Source organism: Oncorhynchus masou, unplaced genomic scaffold (genome assembly GCF_036934945.1).
Source record: "Oncorhynchus masou masou isolate Uvic2021 unplaced genomic scaffold, UVic_Omas_1.1 unplaced_scaffold_542, whole genome shotgun sequence".
NCBI lineage: Eukaryota > Metazoa > Chordata > Actinopteri > Salmoniformes > Salmonidae > Oncorhynchus > Oncorhynchus masou.
The window spans coordinates 405,948-427,439 of record NW_027011833.1 but is presented as its reverse complement, the minus strand read 5'-3'; the positions used below and the strand labels follow the sequence as shown (position 1 = coordinate 427,439).

Sequence of the window (21,492 nt, the reverse complement as noted above, 5' to 3'; positions counted from 1 at the left end):
CTGTTTCCATCTGTTGTTATTAATTCATGACACCAAATGGTAGAAGGTGTTTATAGGTCTCTGTTTCCATCTGTTGTTATTAATTCATGACACCAAATGGTAGAAGGTGTTTATAGGTCTCTGTTTCCATCTGTTGTTATTAATTCATGACACCAAATGGTAGAAGGTGTTTATAGGTCTCTGTTTCCATCTGTTGTTATTAATTCATGACACCAAATGGTAGAAGGTGTTTATAGGTCTCTGTTTCCATCTGTTGTTATTAATTCATGACACCAAATGGTAGAAGGTGTTTATAGGTCTATTTTTCCATCTGTTGTTATTAATTCATGACACCAAATGGTAGAAGGTGTTTATAGGTCTCTGTTTCCATCTGTTGTTATTAATTCATGACACCAAATGGTAGAAGGTGTTTATAGGTCTCTGTTTCCATCTGTTGTTATTAATTCATGACACCAAATGGTAGAAGGTGTTTATAGGTCTCTGTTTCCATCTGTTGTTATTAATTCATGACACCAAATGGTAGAAGGTGTTTATAGGTCTCTGTTTCCATCTGTTGTTATTAATTCATGACACCAAATGGTAGAAGGTGTTTATAGGTCTCTGTTTCCATCTGTTGTTATTAATTCATGACACCAAATGGTAGAAGGTGTTTATAGGTCTCTGTTTCCATCTGTTGTTATTAATTCATGACACCAAATGGTAGAAGGTGTTTATAGGTCTCTGTTTCCATCTGTTGTTATTAATTCATGACACCAAATGGTAGAAGGTGTTTATAGGTCTCTGTTTCCATCTGTTGTTATTAATTCATGACACCAAATGGTAGAAGGTGTTTATAGGTCTCTGTTTCCATCTGTTGTTATTAATTCATGACACCAAATGGTAGAGGGTGTTTATAGGTCTCTGTTTCCATCTGTTGTTATTAATTCATGACACCAAATGGTAGAGGGTGTTTATAGGTCTCTGTTTCCATCTGTTGTTATTAATTCATGACACCAAATGGCAGAAGGTGTTTAACTGTGATAAAGGAAGCAGGCCCATCCAGAATGATAATTAAACCAGGTAACATCATAATCACTCTCTGTGTGGGAGGAGGGTTATTTCATTCACAGAACAGGTAGAACAAGCATGAGGTGCAGTTTTACAGTATAGACACATCTATCGCTAAACAATGTCTCCTACGAGCTCGTTAGAATCTCCAACCCTTCGTAATGGGAACGCGCATAAGATGTTAACTATGATATATCATATTTAGTCTGAGAGTCCAACTACTGCACTCTGTCAACGCGTCAGAGAGCCTTAACCCTGGTCACAAGCTGAAAGGCAGGGTCACCGTGACGAGACAGAATCTCTCCGTTCACCTCAGGCTCAGAGAGGATTATGTCACCAAACCATTTCACACTCCGGAGAACTTTCTCATTTGGCCCCTGCACAGAGCGCACAGCCACTGTCCCAGGTAGGGTCCCACGTGGAACCCTACTTCCTATAAAGACCACTACTTTTAACCAGAGCTCTATGGGGGCTATATAGGTTGCCGTTTGAGACACCCGCCCCCCCTTTTAAAAGACTCTTGGTTCAGTACACTGTCTATACTGTGAGTGAGTGAGTGAGTGAGTGAGTGAGTGAGTGAGTGAGTGAGTGAGTGAGTGAGTGACAGAGAGACAGAGAGACAGAGAGACAGAGAGAAACGCAGCTCCCTTGAGTAGAGATGTGAGTTCAGGAAGAGGGAGGAGCACAGGTCAATTAGAGAAGATTCATTCACCAAGATGTACTGAATATTAAGGGTCGTTGAATTATAATATAAATCAATCTACCATTTAACCTGTCGTCATAGAAACGGAACATACCACAGCATACTTGAACAGAGTAACTCAGGAGTTACCACAGCATGGTAGAACAGAGCATGGTAGAACAGAGTAACTCAGGAGTTAGTCTCATTACCTGACTGACTCTGTCCCCTGATCCACACTGTTACTCAGGAGTTAGTCTCATTACCTGACTGACTCTGTCCCCTGATCCACACTGTAACTCAGGAGTTAGTCTCATTACCTGACGGACTCTGTCCCCTGATCCACACTGTAACTCAGGAGTTAGTCTCATTACCTGACTGACTGTCCCCTGATCCACACTGTAACTCAGGAGTTAGTCTCATTACCTGACTGACTCTGTCCACTGATCCACACTGTAACTCAGGAGTTAGTCTCATTACCTGACTGACTCTGTCCCCTGATCCACACTGTAACTCAGGAGTTAGTCTCATTACCTGACTGACTGACTGTCCCCTGATCCACACTGTAACTCAGGAGTTAGTCTCATTACCTGACTGACTCTGTCCCCTGATCCACACTGTAACTCAGGAGTTAGTCTCATTACCTGACTGACTCTGTCCCCTGATCCACACTGTAACTCAGGAGTTAGTCTCATTACCTGACTGACTCTGTCCCCTGATCCACACTGTAACTCAGGAGTTAGTCTCATTACCTGACTGACTGTCCCCTGATCCACACTGTTACTCAGGAGTTAGTCTCATTACCTGACTGACTCTGTCCCCTGATCCACACTGTAACTCAGGAGTTAGTCTCATTACCTGACTGACTGTCCCCTGATCCACACTGTAACTCAGGAGTTAGTCTCATTACCTGACTGACTGTCCCCTGATCCACACTGTAACTCAGGAGTTAGTCTCATTACCTGACTGACTCTGTCCACTGATCCACACTGTAACTCAGGAGTTAGTCTCATTACCTGACTGACTCTGTCCCCTGATCCACACTGTAACTCAGGAGTTAGTCTCATTACCTGACTGACTCTGTCCACTGATCCACACTGTAACTCAGGAGTTAGTCTCATTACCTGACGGACTCTGTCCCCTGATCCACACTGTTACTCAGGAGTTAGTCTCATTACCTGACTGACTCTGTCCCCTGAACAATATTCCCTATATAGTGCACTACTTTTGACCAGAGCCCAATGGTAATATTTTGGATGTCATTTTGGATTTGGCAAATTCCAGTTTGGCCCCCGAACAAACATCTGTGATGCCCCCCTGATTAAAATATGTGGTGGCCCCCTGATTAAAATCTGTGATGGCCCCCCTGATTAAAATATGTGGTGGCCCCCTGATTAAAATCTGTGGTGGCCCCCTGATTAAAATCTGTGATGGCCCCCTGATTAAAATATGTGATGACCCCCTGATTAAAATCCGTGATGTCCCCAGATTAAAATCTGTGGTGGCCCCCCTGATTAAAATCTGTGGTGGCCCCCAGATTAAAATTACAAGAGTAGAAATATACAAAACCCTTCAAGGAACTTTCAACCCCCACATGTTTCATGGGGATGTCTGAGCCCACTGGTTTTCATTAGGGCAGATTACAATAGGCACAACATCAACAAATGTTCAACTGTGTGTATTGTTGTCAGGCAGGACCATGCAGCACTGAATGAGAACACATCTGACTTGGGAAGTTCTATCAAAATCAGCTACCGAAACGTCAAACTTCCATCCATCAAAAATATCCATAGTGATGTTTCCACCTATTGTGTCTCTGTGTTATAGGTCTCTGTTTCCATCTGTTGTATCTGTGTTTAAAGGTCTCTGTTTCCACCTGTTGTGTCTCTGTTTATAGGTCTCTGTTTCCATCTGCTGTATCTCTGTGTTTAAAGGTCTCTGTTTCCATCTGCTGTATCTCTGTGTTTAAAGGTCTCTGTTTCCACCTGTTGTGTCTCTGTTTATAGGTCTCTGTTTCCATCTGCTGTATCTCCGTGTTTAAAGGTCTCTGTTTCCACCTGTTGTGTCTCTGTGTTTATAGGTCTCTGTTTCCATCTGCTGTATCTCTGTGTTTAAAGGTCTCTGTTTCCATCTGTTGTATCGCTGTGTTTAAAGGTCTCTGTTTCCATCTGTTGTATATCTGTGTTTAAAGGTCTCTGTTTCCATCTGTTGTATCTCTGTGTTTAAAGGTCTCTGTTTCCATCTGTTGTATCTGTGTTTATAGGTCTCTGTTTCCATCTGTTGTATCTCTGTGTTTAAAGGTCTCTGTTTCCATCTGTTGTATCTCTGTGTTTAAAGGTCTCTGTTTCCATCTGTTGTATCTCTGTGTTTATAGGTCTCTGTTTCCATCTGTTGTATCTCTGTGTTTAAAGGTCTCTGTTTCCATCTGTTGTATCTCTGTGTTTAAAGGTCTCTGTTTCCATCTGTTGTATCTCTGTGTTTATAGGTCTCTGTTTCCATCTGTTGTATCTCTGTGTTTAAAGGTTTCTGTTTCCATCTGTTGTATCTCTGTGTTTAAAGGTCTCTGTTTCCATCTGTTGTATCTCTGTGTTTAAAGGTCTCTGTTTCCATCTGTTGTATATCTGTGTTTAAAGGTCTCTGTTTGCACCTGTTGTATCTCTGTGTTTATAGGTCTCTGTGTTTATAGGTCTCTGTTTCCATCTGTTGTATCTCTGTGTTTAAAGGTCTCTGTTTCCATCTGTTGTATCTGTGTTTATAGGTCTCTGTTTCCATCTGTTGTATCTCTGTGTTTAAAGGTCTCTGTTTCCACCTATTGTGTCTCTGTGTTTATAGGTATGTATCTCTGTGTTTACAGGTATCTCTGAGTTTAAAGGTCTCTGTTTCCATTTGCTGTATCTCTGTGTTTAAAGGTCTCTGTTTCCATCTGTTGTATCTCTGTGTTTAAAGGTCTCTGTTTCCACCAATATTAGAGCATGCAATGTTGGGTTACATGAGCTTATGTGCCTCCCCCGCGCAGCCCCCTCCAGCCCCCTCCAGCCCCCACCCAGCCTGGCATTATTCTGCACGTTTCATAAATTAGAGATGTGAAACAACATGGTGGTATTTTGTTCTACCTTGGGTAAGGGTTTGTCAAAAACTAAAGCCTTTGAGGAATGGCCACCAGCATCCATCATGTACAGTAACAGTCAAAAGTTTTACAACAGCTACGCATTCAAGGGTTTTTCTACATTGTAGAATAGTAGTGAAGACATCAAAACTATGAAATAACACATATGGAATCATGTAGTAACCAGAAAAATGTCTTAAACAAATCAAAATATATTTGAGATTTGAGATTCTTCAAAGTAGCCACCCTTTGCCTTGATGACAGCTTTGAGCACTCTTGGCATTCTCTCAACCAGCTTCACCTGGAATGCTTTACCAACAGTCTTGAAGGAGTTCCCACATATGCTGAGCACTTGTTGGCTGCTTTTCCTTCATCCTGCAGTCCAACTCATCCCAATCCATCTCGGGTGATTGTAGAGGCCAGGTTATCTGATGCAGCACTCCATCACTCTTCTTATTGGTCAAATAGCCCTGAAACAACCTGGAGGTGTGGTGGGTCATTGTCCTGTTGAAAAACAAATGAAAGTCCCGCGAAGCGCAAACCAGATGGGATGGCATATCGCTGCAGAATGCTGTGGTAGCCATGCTGGTTAAGTGTGCCTTGAATTCTAAATAAACCACTGACAGTGTCACCAGCAAAGCACCATCACACCTCCTCCTCCATGCTTCGCGGTAGGAACCACAGATGCGGAGCTCATCCGTTCACCTACTCTGCGTCTCATAAAATGGCAAATTTGGCTCTAAGGACAGATTTCCACCGGTCTAATTTCCATTGCTTGTGTTTCTTGGCCCAAGCATGACTCTTCTTATTATTGGTTTCCTTTAGTAGTGGTTTCTTTGCAGACATTTGACCACGAAGGCCTGATTCATGCAGGTGTGTCCAAACTTTTGACTGGTACTGTATGGAGCGTAGCAATCCGAAGAGTGTGGCCAGCAGAAATAGGTGGGATGGGCTGAGGGTTGGGATGTGGAACTGGAGACACGTGGGAGGGTGGCCAGCAGAGATAGGTGGGATGGGCTGAGGGTTGGGACTGGAGACACGTGGGAGGGTGGCCAGTAGAGAGAGGTGGGATGGGCTGACGGTTGGAACTGGAGACACGTGGGAGGGTGGCCAGTAGAGAGAGGTGGGATGGGCTGACGGTTGGAACTGGAGACACGTGGGAGGGTGACCAGCAGAGAGAGGTGGGATGGGCTGAGGGTTGGGATGTGGAACTGGAGACACGTGGGAGGGTGGCCAGCAGAGAGAGGTGGGATGGGCTGTGGCCAGCAGAGATAGGTGGGATGGGCTGAGGGTTGGAACTGGAGACACGTGGGAGGGTGGCCAGCAGAGAGAGGTGGGATGGGCTGAGGGTTGGGATGTGGAACTGGAGACACGTGGGAGGGTGGCCAGCAGAGATAGGTGGGATGTGCTGAGGGTTGGAACTGGAGACACGTGGGAGGGTGGCCAGTAGAGAGAGGTGGGATGGGCTGAGGGTTGGAACTGGAGACACGTGGGAGGGTGGCCAGTAGAGAGAGGTGGGATGGGCTGAGGGTTGGAATTGGAGACACGTGGGCGGGTTGCCAGCAGAGATAGGTCGGATGGGCTGAGGGTTGGGACTGGAGACATGTGGGAGGGTGGCCAGCAGAGAGAGGTGGGATGGGCTGTGGCCAGCAGAGATAGGTGGGATGGGCTGAGGGTTGGAACTGGAGACACGTGGGAGGGTGGCCAGCAGAGAGAGGTGGGATGGGCTGAGGGTTGGGACTGGAGACACGTGGGAGGGTGGCCAGCAGAGAGAGGTGGGATGGGCTGAGGGTTGGGACTGGAGACACGTGGGAGGGTGGCCAGCAGAGAGAGGTGGGATGGGCTGAGGGTTGGGATGTGGGACTGGAGACACGTGGGAGGGTGGCCAGCAGAGAGAGGTGGGATGGGCTGAGGGTTGGGATGTGGAACTGGAGACACGTGGGAGGGTGGCCAGCAGAGAGAGGTGGGATGGGCTGAGGGTTGGGATGTGGAACTGGAGACACGTGGGAGGGTGGCCAGCAGAGATAGGTGGGATGGGCTGAGGGTTGGGACTGGAGACACGTGGGAGGGTGGCCAGCAGAGAGAGGTGGGATGGGCTGAGGGTTGGGATGTGGAACTGGAGACACGTGGGAGGGTGGCCAGCAGAGAGAGGTGGGATGGGCTGAGGGTTGGGACTGGAGACACGTGGGAGGGTGGCCAGCAGAGAGAGGTGGGATGGGCTGAGGGTTGGGACTGGAGACACGTGGGAGGGTGGCCAGCAGAGAGAGGTGGGATGGGCTGAGGGTTGGGATGTGGGACTGGAGACACGTGGGAGGGTGGCCAGCAGAGAGAGGTGGGATGGGCTGAGGGTTGGGATGTGGGACTGGAGACACGTGGGAGGGTGGCCAGCAGAGAGAGGTGGGATGGGCTGAGGGTTGGGATGTGGGACTGGAGACACGTGGGAGGGTGGCCAGCAGAGAGAGGTGGGATGGGCTGAGGGTTGGGATGTGGGACTGGAGACACGTGGGAGGGTGGCCAGCAGAGAGAGGTGGGATGGGCTGAGGGTTGGGATGTGGGACTGGAGACACGTGGGAGGGTGGCCAGCAGAGAGAGGTGGGATGGGCTGAGGGTTGGGACTGGAGACACGTGGGAGGGTGGCCAGCAGAGAGAGGTGGGATGGGCTGAGGGTTGGGACTGGAGACACGTGGGAGGGTGACCAGCAGAGATAGGTGGGATGGGCTGAGGGTTGGGACTGGAGACACGTGGGAGGGTGGCCAGCAGAGAGAGGTGGGATGGGCTGAGGGTTGGGACTGGAGACACGTGGGAGGGTGGCCAGCAGAGAGAGGTGGGATGGGCTGAGGGTTGGGACTGGAGACACGTGGGAGGGTGGCCAGCAGAGAGAGGTGGGATGGGCTGAGGGTTGGGACTGGAGACACGTGGGAGGGTGGCCAGCAGAGATAGGTGGGATGGGCTGAGGGTTGGGACTGGAGACACGTGGGAGGGTGGCCAGCAGAGATAGGTGGGATGGGCTGAGGGTTGGGACTGGAGACACGTGGGAGGGTGGCCAGCAGAGATAGGTGGGATGGGCTGAGGGTTGGGACTGGAGACACGTGGGAGGGTGGCCAGCAGAGAGAGGTGGGATGGGCTGAGGGTTGGGACTGGAGACACGTGGGAGGGTGGCCAGCAGAGATAGGTGGGATGGGCTGAGGGTTGGGCCTGGAGACACGTGGGAGGGTGGCCAGCAGAGAGAGGTGGGATGGGCTGAGGGTTGGGACTGGAGACACGTGGGAGGGTGGCCAGCAGAGAGAGGTGGGATGGGCTGAGGGTTGGGACTGGAGACACGTGGGAGGGTGGCCAGCAGAGATAGGTGGGATGGGCTGAGGGTTGGGTTTGGAGACACGTGGGAGGGGAGTTACTGGGCGGGGGGATAGAACGACGGTCAAAAATAAAGTCACAATTCAACAACAAAAAACTAAAAGTATGTTTTGAATGACACTGAGGGGCAACGTTGTTTAATCTAATGCCTGTTTGGCTGAGGCTGATGGTATGTTTGCACAGGTGTTTGTATGGGTGTACAGGGTAGCCTAGTGGTTAGAGCATTGGCCTTGTAACCGGAAGGTTTCAAGTTCAGACCCCTGAGCTGACAAGGTACAAATCTGTCGTTCTGCCCCTGAACAGGCAGTTAACCCACTGTTCCTAGGCCGTCATTGAAAATAAGAATTTGTTCTTAACTGACTTGCCTAGTTGAATAAAGGTCAAATAAAAAATTCAAAAATATGCACACTGGCAGTCGGACTTGCTGTTATGATGCATTGTGGATTTCTGTTTTCTTGAGATTTTCTATTTTGTTCATTCTGTTGGATGCTGGTGCATTGGGGGAACAGTGGCTTGGGGGGGGGGTCTTGGGGCTGCGGAATGGAAATACGACTATGTTATTATTCATTACAAATGTTCAGGGAAGGGCGGGGGCGGGTTTCAGATGGTTGAGGTGTCGCTCTCAGGGAATTGTGGAGGATTCGCGGTGCACTGGGGCAGGGTGTTGACCCTGGTTGGTTCTGTGGGTCTCTCTAGATGGGAGTCTGTTAGATGACTAATGTAAATGGTTCTGTGGGTCTCTCTAGATGGTAGTCTGTTAGATGACTAATGTAAATGGATCTGTGGGTCTCTCTAGATGGGAGTCTGTTAGATGTCTAATGTAAATTGATCTGTGGGTCTCTCTAGATGGTAGTCTGTTAGATGACTAATGTAAATGGATCTGTGGGTCTCTAGATGGGAGTCTGTTAGATGACTAATGTAAATGGATCTGTGGGTCTCTCTAGATGGTAGTCTGTTAGATGACTAATGTAAATGGATCTGTGGGTCTCTCTAGATGGGAGTCTGTTAGATGACTAATGTAAATGGATCTGTGGGTCTCTAGATGGGAGTCTATTAGATGACTAATGTAAATGGTTCTGTGGGTCTCTCTAGATGGGAGTGTGTTAGATGACAAATGTAAATGGTTCTGTGGGTCTCTCTAGATGGGAGTCTGTTAGATGACTAATGTAAATGGATCTGTGGGTCTCTAGATGGGAGTCTATTAGATGACAAATGTAAATGGTTCTGTGGGTCTCTCTAGATGGGAGTGTGTTAGATGACTAATGTAAATGGTTCTGTGGGTCTCTCTAGATGGGAGTCTGTTAGATGACTAATGTAAATGGTTCTGTGGGTCTCTCTAGATGGGAGTCTGTTAGATGACTAATGTAAATGGATCTGTGGGTCTCTCTAGATGGGAGGCTGTTAGATGACTAATGTAAATGGTTCTGTGGGTCTCTCTAGATGGTAGTCTGCTAGATGACTAATGTAAATGGATCTGTGGGTCTCTCTAGTTGGGAGTCTGTTAGATGACTAATGTAAATGGTTCTGTGTGTCTCTCTAGATGGGAGTCTGTTAGATGACTAATGTAAATGGTTCTGTGGGTCTCTCTAGATGGGAGTCTGCTAGATGACTAATGTAAATGGTTCTGTGGGTCTCTCTAGATGGGAGTCTGCTAGATGACTAATGTAAATGGTTCTGTGGGTCTCTCTAGATGGGAGTCTGTTAGATGACTAATGTAAATGGTTCTGTGTGTCTCTCTAGATGGGAGTCTGTTAGATGACTAATGTAAATGGTTCTGTGGGTCTCTCTAGATGGGAGTCTGCTAGATGACTAATGTAAATGGTTCTGTGGGTCTCTCTAGATGGGAGTCTGTTAGATGACTAATGTAAATGGATCTGTGGGTCTCTAGATGGGAGTCTATTAGATGACTAATGTAAATGGATCTGTGGGTCTCTCTAGATGGGAGTCTGTTAGATGACTAATGTAAATGGATCTGTGGGTCTCTCTAGATGGGAGTCTGTTAGATGACTAATATAAATGTAAGATAAAATAAAGATAAAATACAAAATATTTGAGTACATAAAATATATAATAGCTGACAATAAAAACATGTATATTTGAGTACATAAAATATAGAATAGCTGACAATAAACATTTATATTTGAGTACATAAAATATATAATAGCTGACAATAAAAACATGTATATTTGAGTGCATGAAATACAATATATAATACCTAACAGCATCAAACTACAGCTGTACAGCTAGACCACAGCCTCCTGTAGCAGCATCAGACACTACATCTAGACTACAGCCTCCTGTAGCAGCATCAGACACTACAGCTAGACTACAGCCTCCTGTAGCAGCATCAGACACTACATCTAGACTACAGCCTCCTGTAGCAGCATCAGACACTACATCTAGACTACAGCCTCCTGTAGCAGCATCACACACTACAGCTAGACTACAGCCTCCTGTAGCAGCATCAGACACTACAGCTAGAATACAGCCTCCTGTAGCAGCATCAGACACTACATCTAGACTACAGCCTCCTGTAGCAGCATCAGACACTACATCTAGACCACAGCCTCCTGTAGCAGCATCAGACACTACATCTAGACTACAGCCTCCTGTAGCAGCATCAGACACTACAGCTATACATCTAGAATACAGCCTCCTGTAGCAGCATCAGACACTACATCTAGACCACAGCCTCCTGTAGCAGCATCAGACACTACAGCTAGACCACAGCCTCCTGTAGCAGCATCAGACACTACAGCTAGACTACAGCCTCCTGTAGCAGCATCAGACACTACAGCTAGACTACAGCCTCCTGTAGCAGCATCAGACACTACATCTAGACTAAAGCCTCCTGTAGCAGCATCAGACACTACAGCTATACCACAGCCTCCTGTAGCAGTATCAGACACTTCAGCTAGACTACAGCCTCCTGTAGCAGCATCAGACACTACAGCTAGACCACAGCCTCCTGTAGCAGCATCAGACACTACATCTAGACTACAGCCTCCTGTAGCAGCATCAGACACTACATCTAGACTACAGCCTCCTGTAGCAGCATCAGACAATACAGCTATACATCTAGACTGCAGCCTCCTGTAGCAGCATCAGACACTACAGCTAGACTACAGCCTCCTGTAGCAGCATCAGACACCAGCTAGACTACAGCCTCCTGTAGCAGCATCAGACACCACATCTAGACTACAGCCTCCTGTAGCAGCATCAGACACCACATCTAGACTACAGCCTCCTGTAGCAGCATCAGACACTACAGCTATACAGCCTCCTGTAGCAGCATCAGACACTACAGCTATACAGCCTCCTGTAGCAGCATCAGACACTACAGCTAGACTACAGCCTCCTGTAGCAGCATCAGACACTACAGCTAGACCACAGCCTCCTGTAGCAGCATCAGACACTACATCTAGACCACAGCCTCCTGTAGCAGCATCAGACACTACAGCTATACAGCCTCCTGTAGCAGCATCAGACACTACATCTAGACTACAGCCTCCTGTAGCAGCATCAGACACTACATCTAGACTACAGCCTCCTGTAGCAGCATCAGACACTACATCTAGACCACAGCCTCCTGTAGCAGCATCAGACACTACATCTAGACTACAGCCTCCTGTAACAGCATCAGACAATACAGCTATACATCTAGACTACAGCCTCCTGTAGCAGCATCAGACACTACAGCTAGACTACAGCCTCCTGTAGCAGCATCAGACACTTCAGCTAGACTACAGCCTCCTGTAGCAGCATCAGACACTACAGCTAGACCACAGCCTCCTGTAGCAGCATCAGACACTACATCTAGACCACAGCCTCCTGTAGCAGCATCAGACACTACAGCTATACAGCCTCCTGTAGCAGCATCAGACACTACATCTAGACTACAGCCTCCTGTAGCAGCATCAGACACTACATCTAGACTACAGCCTCCTGTAGCAGCATCAGACACTACATCTAGACCACAGCCTCCTGTAGCAGCATCAGACACTACAGCTATACAGCCTCCTGTAGCAGCATCAGACACTACAGCTAGACCACAGCCTCCTGTAGCAGCATCAGACACTACAGCCTCCTGTAGCAGCATCAGACACTACAGCTAGACTACAGCCTCCTGTAGCAGCATCAGACACTACATCTAGACTACAGCCTCCTGTAGCAGCATCAGACACTACAGCTAGACTACAGCCTCCTGTAGCAGCATCAGACACTTCAGCTAGACTACAGCCTCCTGTAGCAGCATCAGACACTACAGCTAGACCACAGCCTCCTGTAGCAGCATCAGACACTACATCTAGACTACAGCCTCCTGTAGCAGCATCAGACACTACAGCTAGACTACAGCCTCCTGTAGCAGCATCAGACACTACATCTAGACTACAGCCTCCTGTAGCAGCATCAGACACTTCAGCTAGACTACAGCCTCCTGTAGCAGCATCAGACACTACAGCTAGACCACAGCCTCCTGTAGCAGCATCAGACACTACATCTAGACTACAGCCTCCTGTAGCAGCATCAGACAATACATCTATACATCTAGACTACAGCCTCCTGTAGCAGCATCAGACACTACAGCTAGACTACAGCCTCCTGTAGCAGCATCAGACACTTCAGCTAGACTACAGCCTCCTGTAGCAGCATCAGACACTACAGCTAGACCACAGCCTCCTGTAGCAGCATCAGACACTACATCTAGACCACAGCCTCCTGTAGCAGCATCAGACACTACAGCTATACAGCCTCCTGTAGCAGCATCAGACACTACATCTAGACTACAGCCTCCTGTAGCAGCATCAGACACTACATCTAGACTACAGCCTCCTGTAGCAGCATCAGACACTACATCTAGACCACAGCCTCCTGTAGCAGCATCAGACACTACAGCTATACAGCCTCCTGTAGCAGCATCAGACACTACAGCTAGACCACAGCCTCCTGTAGCAGCATCAGACACTACAGCCTCCTGTAGCAGCATCAGACACTTCAGCTAGACTACAGCCTCCTGTAGCAGCATCAGACACTACAGCTAGACCACAGCCTCCTGTAGCAGCATCAGACACTACATCTAGACTACAGCCTCCTGTAGCAGCATCAGACAATACATCTATACATCTAGACTACAGCCTCCTGTAGCAGCATCAGACACTACAGCTAGACTACAGCCTCCTGTAGCAGCATCAGACAATTCAGCTAGACTACAGCCTCCTGTAGCAGCATCAGACACTACAGCTATACATCTAGACTACAGCCTCCTGTAGTAGCATCAGACACTACAGCTATACATCTAGACTACAGCCTCCTGTAGCAGTATCAGACACTTCAGCTAGACTACAGCCTCCTGTAGCAGCATCAGACACTTCAGCTAGACTACAGCCTCCTGTAGCAGCATCAGACACTACAGCTAGACCACAGCCTCCTGTAGCAGCATCAGACACTACATCTAGACCACAGCCTCCTGTAGCAGCATCAGACACTACAGCTATACAGCCTCCTGTAGCAGCATCAGACACTACATCTAGACTACAGCCTCCTGTAGCAGCATCAGACACTACATCTAGACTACAGCCTCCTGTAGCAGCATCAGACACTACATCTAGACCACAGCCTCCTGTAGCAGCATCAGACACTACAGCTATACAGCCTCCTGTAGCAGCATCAGACACTACAGCTAGACCACAGCCTCCTGTAGCAGCATCAGACACTACAGCCTCCTGTAGCAGCATCAGACACTACAGCTAGACTACAGCCTCCTGTAGCAGCATCAGACACTACATCTAGACTACAGCCTCCTGTAGCAGCATCAGACACTTCAGCTAGACTACAGCCTCCTGTAGCAGCATCAGACACTACAGCTAGACCACAGCCTCCTGTAGCAGCATCAGACACTACATCTAGACTACAGCCTCCTGTAGCAGCATCAGACACTACAGCTAGACTACAGCCTCCTGTAGCAGCATCAGACACTACATCTAGACTACAGCCTCCTGTAGCAGCATCAGACACTTCAGCTAGACTACAGCCTCCTGTAGCAGCATCAGACACTACAGCTAGACCACAGCCTCCTGTAGCAGCATCAGACACTACATCTAGACTACAGCCTCCTGTAGCAGCATCAGACAATACATCTATACATCTAGACTACAGCCTCCTGTAGCAGCATCAGACACTACAGCTAGACTACAGCCTCCTGTAGCAGCATCAGACACTACAGCTAGACTACAGCCTCCTGTAGCAGCATCAGACACTTCAGCTAGACCACAGCCTCCTGTAGCAGCATCAGACACTACATCTAGACTACAGCCTCCTGTAGCAGCATCAGACACTACATCTAGACTACAGCCTCCTGTAGCAGCATCAGACACTACATCTAGACTACAGCCTCCTGTAGCAGCATCAGACACTACAGCTATACAGCCTCCTGTAGCAGCATCAGACACTACATCTAGACTACAGCCTCCTGTAGCAGCATCAGACACTACATCTAGACTACAGCCTCCTGTAGCAGCATCAGACACTACATCTAGACCACAGCCTCCTGTAGCAGCATCAGACACTACAGCTATACAGCCTCCTGTAGCAGCATCAGACACTACAGCTAGACCACAGCCTCCTGTAGCAGCATCAGACACTACAGCCTCCTGTAGCAGCATCAGACACTACAGCTAGACTACAGCCTCCTGTAGCAGCATCAGACACTACATCTAGACTACAGCCTCCTGTAGCAGCATCAGACACTTCAGCTAGACTACAGCCTCCTGTAGCAGCATCAGACACTACAGCTAGACTACAGCCTCCTGTAGCAGCATCAGACACTACATCTAGACTACAGCCTCCTGTAGCAGCATCAGACACTTCAGCTAGACTACAGCCTCCTGTAGCAGCATCAGACACTACAGCTAGACCACAGCCTCCTGTAGCAGCATCAGACACTACATCTAGACTACAGCCTCCTGTAGCAGCATCAGACAATACATCTATACATCTAGACTACAGCCTCCTGTAGCAGCATCAGACACTACAGCTAGACTACAGCCTCCTGTAGCAGCATCAGACACTACATCTAGACCACAGCCTCCTGTAGCAGCATCAGACACTACAGCTATACAGACTCCTGTAGCAGCATCAGACACTACATCTAGACTACAGCCTCCTGTAGCAGCATCAGACACTACATCTAGACTACAGCCTCCTGTAGCAGCATCAGACACTACATCTAGACCACAGCCTCCTGTAGCAGCATCAGACACTACAGCTATACAGCCTCCTGTAGCAGCATCAGACACTACAGCTAGACCACAGCCTCCTGTAGCAGCATCAGACACTACAGCTAGACTACAGCCTCCTGTAGCAGCATCAGACACTTCAGCTAGACTACAGCCTCCTGTAGCAGCATCAGACACTACAGCTAGACCACAGCCTCCTGTAGCAGCATCAGACACTACATCTAGACCACAGCCTCCTGTAGCAGCATCAGACACTACAGCTAGACTACAGCCTCCTGTAGCAGCATCAGACACTACATCTAGACTACAGCCTCCTGTAGCAGCATCAGACACTACATCTAGACTACAGCCTCCTGTAGCAGCATCAGACACTACATCTAGACCACAGCCTCCTGTAGCAGCATCAGACACTACATCTAGACTACAGCCTCCTGTAACAGCATCAGACAATACAGCTATACATCTAGACTACAGCCTCCTGTAGCAGCATCAGACACTACAGCTAGACTACAGCCTCCTGTAGCAGCATCAGACACTTCAGCTAGACTACAGCCTCCTGTAGCAGCATCAGACACTACAGCTAGACCACAGCCTCCTGTAGCAGCATCAGACACTACATCTAGACCACAGCCTCCTGTAGCAGCATCAGACACTACAGCTATACAGCCTCCTGTAGCAGCATCAGACACTACATCTAGACTACAGCCTCCTGTAGCAGCATCAGACACTACATCTAGACTACAGCCTCCTGTAGCAGCATCAGACACTACATCTAGACCACAGCCTCCTGTAGCAGCATCAGACACTACAGCTATACAGCCTCCTGTAGCAGCATCAGACACTACAGCTAGACCACAGCCTCCTGTAGCAGCATCAGACACTACAGCCTCCTGTAGCAGCATCAGACACTACAGCTAGACTACAGCCTCCTGTAGCAGCATCAGACACTACATCTAGACTACAGCCTCCTGTAGCAGCATCAGACACTACAGCTAGACTACAGCCTCCTGTAGCAGCATCAGACACTTCAGCTAGACTACAGCCTCCTGTAGCAGCATCAGACACTACAGCTAGACCACAGCCTCCTGTAGCAGCATCAGACACTACATCTAGACTACAGCCTCCTGTAGCAGCATCAGACACTACAGCTAGACTACAGCCTCCTGTAGCAGCATCAGACACTACATCTAGACTACAGCCTCCTGTAGCAGCATCAGACACTTCAGCTAGACTACAGCCTCCTGTAGCAGCATCAGACACTACAGCTAGACCACAGCCTCCTGTAGCAGCATCAGACACTACATCTAGACTACAGCCTCCTGTAGCAGCATCAGACACTACATCTATACATCTAGACTACAGCCTCCTGTAGCAGCATCAGACACTACAGCTAGACTACAGCCTCCTGTAGCAGCATCAGACACTTCAGCTAGACTACAGCCTCCTGTAGCAGCATCAGACACTTCAGCTAGACCACAGCCTCCTGTAGCAGCATCAGACACTACAGCATCTAGACCACAGCCTCCTGTAGCAGCATCAGACACTACAGCTAGACTACAGCCTCCTGTAGCAGCATCAGACACTACATCTAGACTACAGCCTCCTGTAGCAGCATCAGACACTACATCTAGACTACAGCCTCCTGTAGCAGCATCAGACACTACAGCTAGACTACAGCCTCCTGTAGCAGCATCAGACACTACAGCTATACAGCCTCCTGTAGCAGCATCAGACACTACAGCTAGACCACAGCCTCCTGTAGCAGCATCAGACACTACAGCTAGACCTCCTGTAGCAGCATCAGACACTACAGCTAGACTACAGCCTCCTGTAGCAGCATCAGACACTACATCTAGACTACAGCCTCCTGTAGCAGCATCAGACACTACAGCTAGACTACAGCCTCCTGTAGCAGCATCAGACACTACAGCTAGACCACAGCCTCCTGTAGCAGCATCAGACACTACATCTAGACTACAGCCTCCTGTAGCAGCATCAGACACATCTAGACTCAGCCTCCTGTAGCAGCATCAGACACTACAGCTAGACTACAGCCTCCTGTAGCAGCATCAGACACTACAGCTAGACCACAGCCTCCTGTAGCAGCATCAGACACTATACATCTAGACTACAGCCTCCTGTAGCAGCATCAGACACTACAGCTAGACTACAGCCTCCTGTAGCAGCATCAGACACTTCAGCTAGACTACAGCCTCCTGTAGCAGCATCAGACACTTCAGCTAGACTACAGCCTCCTGTAGCAGCATCAGACACTACAGACCACAGCCTCCTAGCATCAGACACTACATCTAGACCACAGCCTCCTGTAGCAGCATCAGACACTACAGCTAGACTACAGCCTCCTGTAGCAGCATCAGACACTACATCTAGACTACAGCCTCCTGTAGCAGCATCAGACACTACATCTAGACTACAGCCTCCTGTAGCAGCATCAGACACTACAGCTAGACCACAGCCTCCTGTAGCAGCATCAGACACTACAGCTAGACTACAGCCTCCTGTAGCAGCATCAGACACTACAGCTAGACCACAGCCTCCTGTAGCAGCATCAGACACTACAGCCTCCTGTAGCAGCATCAGACACTACAGCTAGACTACAGCCTCCTGTAGCAGCATCAGACACTACATCTAGACTACAGCCTCCTGTAGCAGCATCAGACACTTCAGCTAGACTACAGCCTCCTGTAGCAGCATCAGACACTACAGCTAGACCACAGCCTCCTGTAGCAGCATCAGACACTACATCTAGACTACAGCCTCCTGTAGCAGCATCAGACACTACAGCTAGACTACAGCCTCCTGTAGCAGCATCAGACACTACATCTAGACTACAGCCTCCTGTAGCAGCATCAGACACTTCAGCTAGACTACAGCCTCCTGTAGCAGCATCAGACACTACATCTAGACTACAGCCTCCTGTAGCAGCATCAGACACTACAGCTAGACTACAGCCTCCTGTAGCAGCATCAGACACATCTATACAGCTAGACCACAGCCTCCTGTAGCAGCATCAGACACTACAGCTAGACTACAGCCTCCTGTAGCAGCATCAGACACTTCAGCTAGACTACAGCCTCCTGTAGCAGCATCAGACACTTCAGCTAGACTACAGCCTCCTGTAGCAGCATCAGACACTACAGCTAGACACAGCCTCCTGTAGCAGCATCAGACAGCCTCCTGTAGCAGCATCAGACACTACAGCTAGACTACAGCCTCCTGTAGCAGCATCAGACACTACAGCCTCCTGTAGAGCATCAGACAGCCTCCTGCCTCCTGTAGCAGCATCAGACACTACAGCTAGACCACAGCCTCCTGTAGCAGCATCAGACACTACAGCTATACAGCCTCCTGTAGCAGCATCAGACAGCTAGACCACAGCCTCCTGTAGCAGCATCAGACCTCCTGTAGCAGCATCAGACACTACAGCTAGACTACAGCCTCCTGTAGCAGCATCAGACACTACAGCTAGACTACAGCCTCCTGTAGCAGCATCAGACACTTCAGCTAGACTACAGCCTCCTGTAGCAGCATCAGACACTACAGCTAGACTACAGCCTCCTGTAGCAGCATCAGACACTACATCTAGACTACAGCCTCCTGTAGCAGCATCAGACACTACAGCTAGACTACAGCCTCCTGTAGCAGCATCAGACACTACAGCTAGACTACAGCCTCCTGTAGCAGCATCAGACACTCCTGTAGCAGCTATCACATCTAGACTACAGCCTCCTGTAGCAGCATCAGACACTACAGCTACAGCCTCCTGTAGCTACAGCTAGACTACAGCCTCCTGTAGCAGCATCAGACACTACAGCTATACATCTAGACTACAGCCTCCTGTAGCAGCATCAGACACTACAGCTATACATCTAGACTACAGCCTCCTGTAGCAGCATCAGACACTTCAGCTAAACATACAGCCTCCTGTAGCAGCATCAGACACTACAGCTAAACATCTAGACTACAGCCTCCTGTAGCAGCATCAGACACTACAGCTATACATCTAGACAGCCTCCTGTAGCAGTATCAGACACTTCAGCTAGACTACAGCCTCCTGTAGCAGCATCAGACACTTCAGCTAGACTACAGCCTCCTGTAGCAGCATCAGACACTTCAGCTAGACTACAGCCTCCTGTAGCAGCATCAGACACTACATCTATACACAGCCTCCTGTAGCAGCATCAGACACAGCTATACATCTAGACTACAGCCTCCTGTAGCAGCATCAGACACTCTAAACATCTGTACAGCATCACACTTCAGCACTACAGCTATACATCCTCCTGTAGCAGCATCAGACACTACAGCTATACAGCCTCCTGTAGCAGCATCACACACTGCAGCTATATAGCCTCCTGTAGCAGCATCAGACACTTCAGCTATACAGCTAGACTACAGCCTCCTGTAGCAGCATCAGACACTTATACAGCCTCCTGTAGCAGACACTATATACAGCTAGACTACAGCCTCCTGTAGCAGCATCAGACACTACAGCTATACAGCCTCCTGTAGCAGCATCAGACACTACATCTAGACTACAGCCTCCTGTAGCAGCACAGACACTACATCTAGACCACAGCCTCCTGTAGCAGCATCAGACACTACATCTAGACTACAGCCTCCTGTAGCAGCATCAGACACTACAGCTAGACTACAGCCTCCTGTAGCAGCATCACACACTGCAGCTAAACTACAGCCTCCTGTAGCAGCATCAGACACTTCAGCTATACAGCTAGACTACAGCCTCCTGTAGCAGCATCAGACACTACAGCTATACAGCCTCCTGTAAGCATCAGACACTTCAGCATACAGCTAAACTACAGCCTCCTGAAGCATCAGACACTACAGCTATACAGCCTCCTGTAGCAGCATCACACACTGCAGCTATAGCCTCCTGGAGCAGCATCAGACACTTCAGCTAAACTACAGCCTCCTGTAAGCATCAGACACTTCAGCTAGACTACAGCCTCCTGTAGCAGCATCAGACACTACATCTAGACTACAGCCTCCTGTAGCAGCATCAGACACTACATCTAGACTACAGCCTCCTGTAGCAGCAACACTACAGCTAGACTACAGCCTCCTGTAGCAGCATCAGACACTACAGCTATACAGCCTCCTGTAGCAGCATCAGACACTTCATTAGACTACAGCCTCCTGTAGCAGCATCAGACACTTCAGCTATACAGCTAGACTACAGCCTCCTGTAGCAGCATCAGACACTACAGCTATACAGCCTCCTGTAGCAGCATCAGACACTACATCTAGACTACAGCCTCCTGTAGCAGGGGTAATGACCACAGCCTCCTGTAGCAGCATCAGACATGTACAGCTATACAGCCTCCTGTAGCAGCATCAGACACTACATCTAGACTACAGCCTCCTGTAGCAGCATCAGACACTACAGCTATACATAGACTACAGCCTCCTGTAGCAGCATCAGACACTACAGCTATACAGCCTCCTGTAGCAGCATCAGACACTACATCTAGACTACAGCCTCCTGTAGCAGCATCAACTTCAGCTATACAGCCTCCTGTAGCAGCATCACACTTCAGCTATACATCTAGACTACAGCCTCCTGTAGCAGCATCACACTACAGCTGTACATCTAGACTACAGCCTCCTGTAGCAGCATCAGACATTAGAGATATCTCTCTGAGAGTAATGTTGACAAGTAGGAAGAGGACAGGACAGATCCACAAGACAGATGACATGAGGTAAGAGGCAGATTGGAAGGAAGGCTTACGCTGTGTTGCATTGTCCTCCACACTGTCCTCTGGGAGCAGAAACAGAGAAGAGAGGGATTTAATAGAAAGGCAGATGAGAGAGAGACACAGAGAGAGAAATAAAACATATACAATGCAAGGAAGGCTATGAATACATGCATTAGTCTGGAAACCAATAGCAACCATAGAACGTGATAAATAGTTCTGGCAAGATATTCAATTCCCCTGCCTCCTCTCTCTTTGGGAGACTATGCACCTCTCAACTCATGTTATTACACCTGCCTCAATCATTATGTACTATAACACATTATATTACAATTA

The 21,492-nt window shown here is 48.5% G+C and overlaps 1 protein-coding gene across 1 annotated transcript in view; it reads right to left on the bottom strand.

Moving 5' to 3' along the window:
* Window positions 1-21,492, bottom strand: part of LOC135535997 (glypican-6-like) — a 179,600-nt gene that overhangs the window by 52,426 nt on the left and 105,682 nt on the right. Inside the window, exon 6 of the mRNA XM_064962393.1 lies at window positions 21,192-21,221. Within this exon, the coding sequence (XP_064818465.1) occupies window positions 21,192-21,221 (30 nt within the window). The remainder of the gene's footprint in view (window positions 1-21,191; window positions 21,222-21,492) is intronic.